The sequence below is a fragment of the Etheostoma cragini genome, chromosome 3, assembly GCF_013103735.1.
Source record: "Etheostoma cragini isolate CJK2018 chromosome 3, CSU_Ecrag_1.0, whole genome shotgun sequence".
Classification (NCBI taxonomy): domain Eukaryota; kingdom Metazoa; phylum Chordata; class Actinopteri; order Perciformes; family Percidae; genus Etheostoma; species Etheostoma cragini.
This window is the reverse complement of record NC_048409.1, coordinates 30,324,466-30,327,002: the sequence shown is the minus strand read 5'-3', so window position 1 is coordinate 30,327,002 and position 2,537 is coordinate 30,324,466. Positions and strand designations below refer to the sequence as shown.

General features: G+C 44.3%; 1 protein-coding gene across 1 annotated transcript in view; it reads left to right on the top strand.

The window, feature by feature from the left end:
* Positions 1-481: 481 nt before the first annotated feature.
* Positions 482-2,537, top strand: part of LOC117938952 (collagen alpha-2(IX) chain-like) — a 4,833-nt gene continuing 2,777 nt past the window's right edge. Inside the window, exons 1-2 of the mRNA XM_034863943.1 lie at positions 482-617; positions 2,268-2,423. Of these exons, the coding sequence (XP_034719834.1) occupies positions 482-617; positions 2,268-2,423 (292 nt within the window). The remainder of the gene's footprint in view (positions 618-2,267; positions 2,424-2,537) is intronic.

Below are 2,537 nucleotides of genomic sequence, written 5' to 3'. Positions count from 1 at the left end.
CCCCTCTCATTCCCCCTGCTCTGGCGTTCCTCCCTCTCATTGGTTGGATGGTTGTTTACAGGTTGTTGGTTTCAGTTTGACAAACAGATGCAGTGGGCCCAGGATGGTTCCCTGAGGAACTCCACGTAATATTGATGTCACATTTTCATCCCCCACTTTTAGATAGATAGATTGATGGATAGAGATATGGCTAGAAAGAGAGAAAGATAGAAAGATAGATAGATAGATAGATGGAAAGATAGATAGATAGATAGATAGATAGATAGATGGATAGAGAGAGAGATAGATAGATAGATAGATAGATAGATAGATAGATAGATAGATAGATAGATAGATAGATAGATACATAGATAGATAGATAGATGGATGGATAGAGAGAGAGAGAGAAATAAATATATATAAAGAGAGAGATAGAGATGCTCAGCCAAAAGAAAGTAAGTGCAAAAAAACAGATTATTATGTAAACAATGCAACCTTAATTATGGATTTAATCCCTGCTTTCTGTCTTCCAGGGAATGTTGGGGACCCCGGGGCCCCCGGGCCGATGGGCCCCCCAGGAGACATGGGGACGATGGGCATGCACGGCCCCCAGGGAGCCCCCGGCAGATCCACACCGGGTCGGTACCCTTAGGTTCATATTCAGGGCTGGATGACAAACCAGGTCTTTCTAGGCACCGATCTAAACCACCTTGGGATTCAATAGCAGAGTTAACCCTACTGTTGACCCGGGTCAAATCTAACCCGGGACAACAGGAGGGTTAATTGCAATGTCTCTTTGCCCTCCTGTTGTCCTCGGTTCCAATCTGACCCTTTAAGAAATGTCTATATCTGAGATATGAGTTTCTTTTTAACCAAATTACCATAAAAATAGATTGGATTCCTTCCAACGCTCTTTAAAATACAACTGATCTCTTTTATTCCTTTGATCTTAACTATTAGTCAAAATAATTCATAATTTCTGCTTTTTTAACTCTAATATTAGGAATACTTCTATATAAATGAGAGTTATTGACCATGAATTCCTAAAAGAAGTAAAACCAGTAAGGTGGTGGTTGTGGAAAGTCTGAAAAAGGGACGAAAATGTCAAATCTTTGTCTCTTTTTGACCCTTGGAGGACAACACAAGAGTGAAAAACCTTAAAGGTGCAGTTGGTAGGATGGTGAACATCAACAAAAACAACAAAAACAACAAAAAAATTGAATTTTGACATCCTGCTGTGGAACGGAGCGCGCAGTGTCGTAAACCACCGGTAAATCCTCCTTAATGATTATCATCCGCACGTGTTCAGGACGGGTCCTGCAGAACGGGTCCTGCAGAGCGGGTCCTGCAGAACGGGTCCTGTAGAGCGGGTCCTGCAGAACGGGTCCTGCAGAGCGGGTCCTGTAGAATGGGTCCTGCAGAACGGGTCCTGTAGAATGGGTCCTGCAGAACGGGTCCTGTAGAATGGGTCCTGCAGAACGGGTCCTGCAGAGCGGGTCCTGCAGGACGGGTCCTGCAGAGCGGGCCCTGCAGGACGGGTCCTGCGGAGCGGGTCCTGCAGGACGGGTCCTGCTGAGCGGGTCCTGCAGAACGGGTCCTGCAGGGCGGGTCCTGCAGGGTGAGTCGTGCACCGACAGCGCCCAGAGGCAGTTGATGGGCGCCGGTTGGTGACGCCCAATGTTACAGCTGAGAAGGGTCTGGTGTCAAACAGGCTCATGGATTTGATCAAATTTGGTTTTGAAAACAGTGGTTTAGGAACCGGGATACCCAACCCTAGGTGTACTCATGTCAACCCTCCTTGTGTCTTCAGGTCTAATCTGACCCATTTCCAAAAAGTTTCTATATCAGAAATTTGGGTTTCTTTCAAACTAATGGTCACAAAAAGTCCCGTGGATGGTTCCCAACAACGCTCCTCCCACGTTACATCAATCATCAGCTCACTGCTTTCACTGGATTTTGGTGTTTTTTGTCAGTTTTAAAAAAAAAATACAAATGTAAATAAAAATGACTAAAATGTGAACAAATTAAAAAAAAAAGTGACATAAATGTAAAAAAAAAAAATGATACATGTAAAAGAAAAAAAAAGCTTAAAAAATTCAGGGTGAAACCCACAAAAAGGTCAGAAGGTTCAGAAAAACGTTGAAAAAATGACAAACGTCGGAGGAAAGACACAAAAGGGTAAAAAAAGACGACATAACATTTATAATAAGCTTTTAATTTGGAATTTTGACTTTTGACAGTGTATAAAATGTTAGTGAAGGAGTTTCCTGTTCCTCCCTATTCTTTAGGCCCGCCAGGTGTTGTGGGTCTGAGGGGAGAGCCAGGACCCAGAGGGGACACAGGAGATCCAGGTCAGGTGTATATAGGCAAACCAACACCTGGAGAACCTGGAAAACCAGGACGCCCCGGACTCAGAGGACTGAAAGGGGAACCGGGGGCTCCAGGTACCAGAGACCCCCCCATCTTGTCACTGCACATCCACAGTTTTTTACAGTCCATGATTAAGGATCAAAACACATCATTTCCTGTTGTTCTGCTGCTGACTTCCTGTTTTTTCT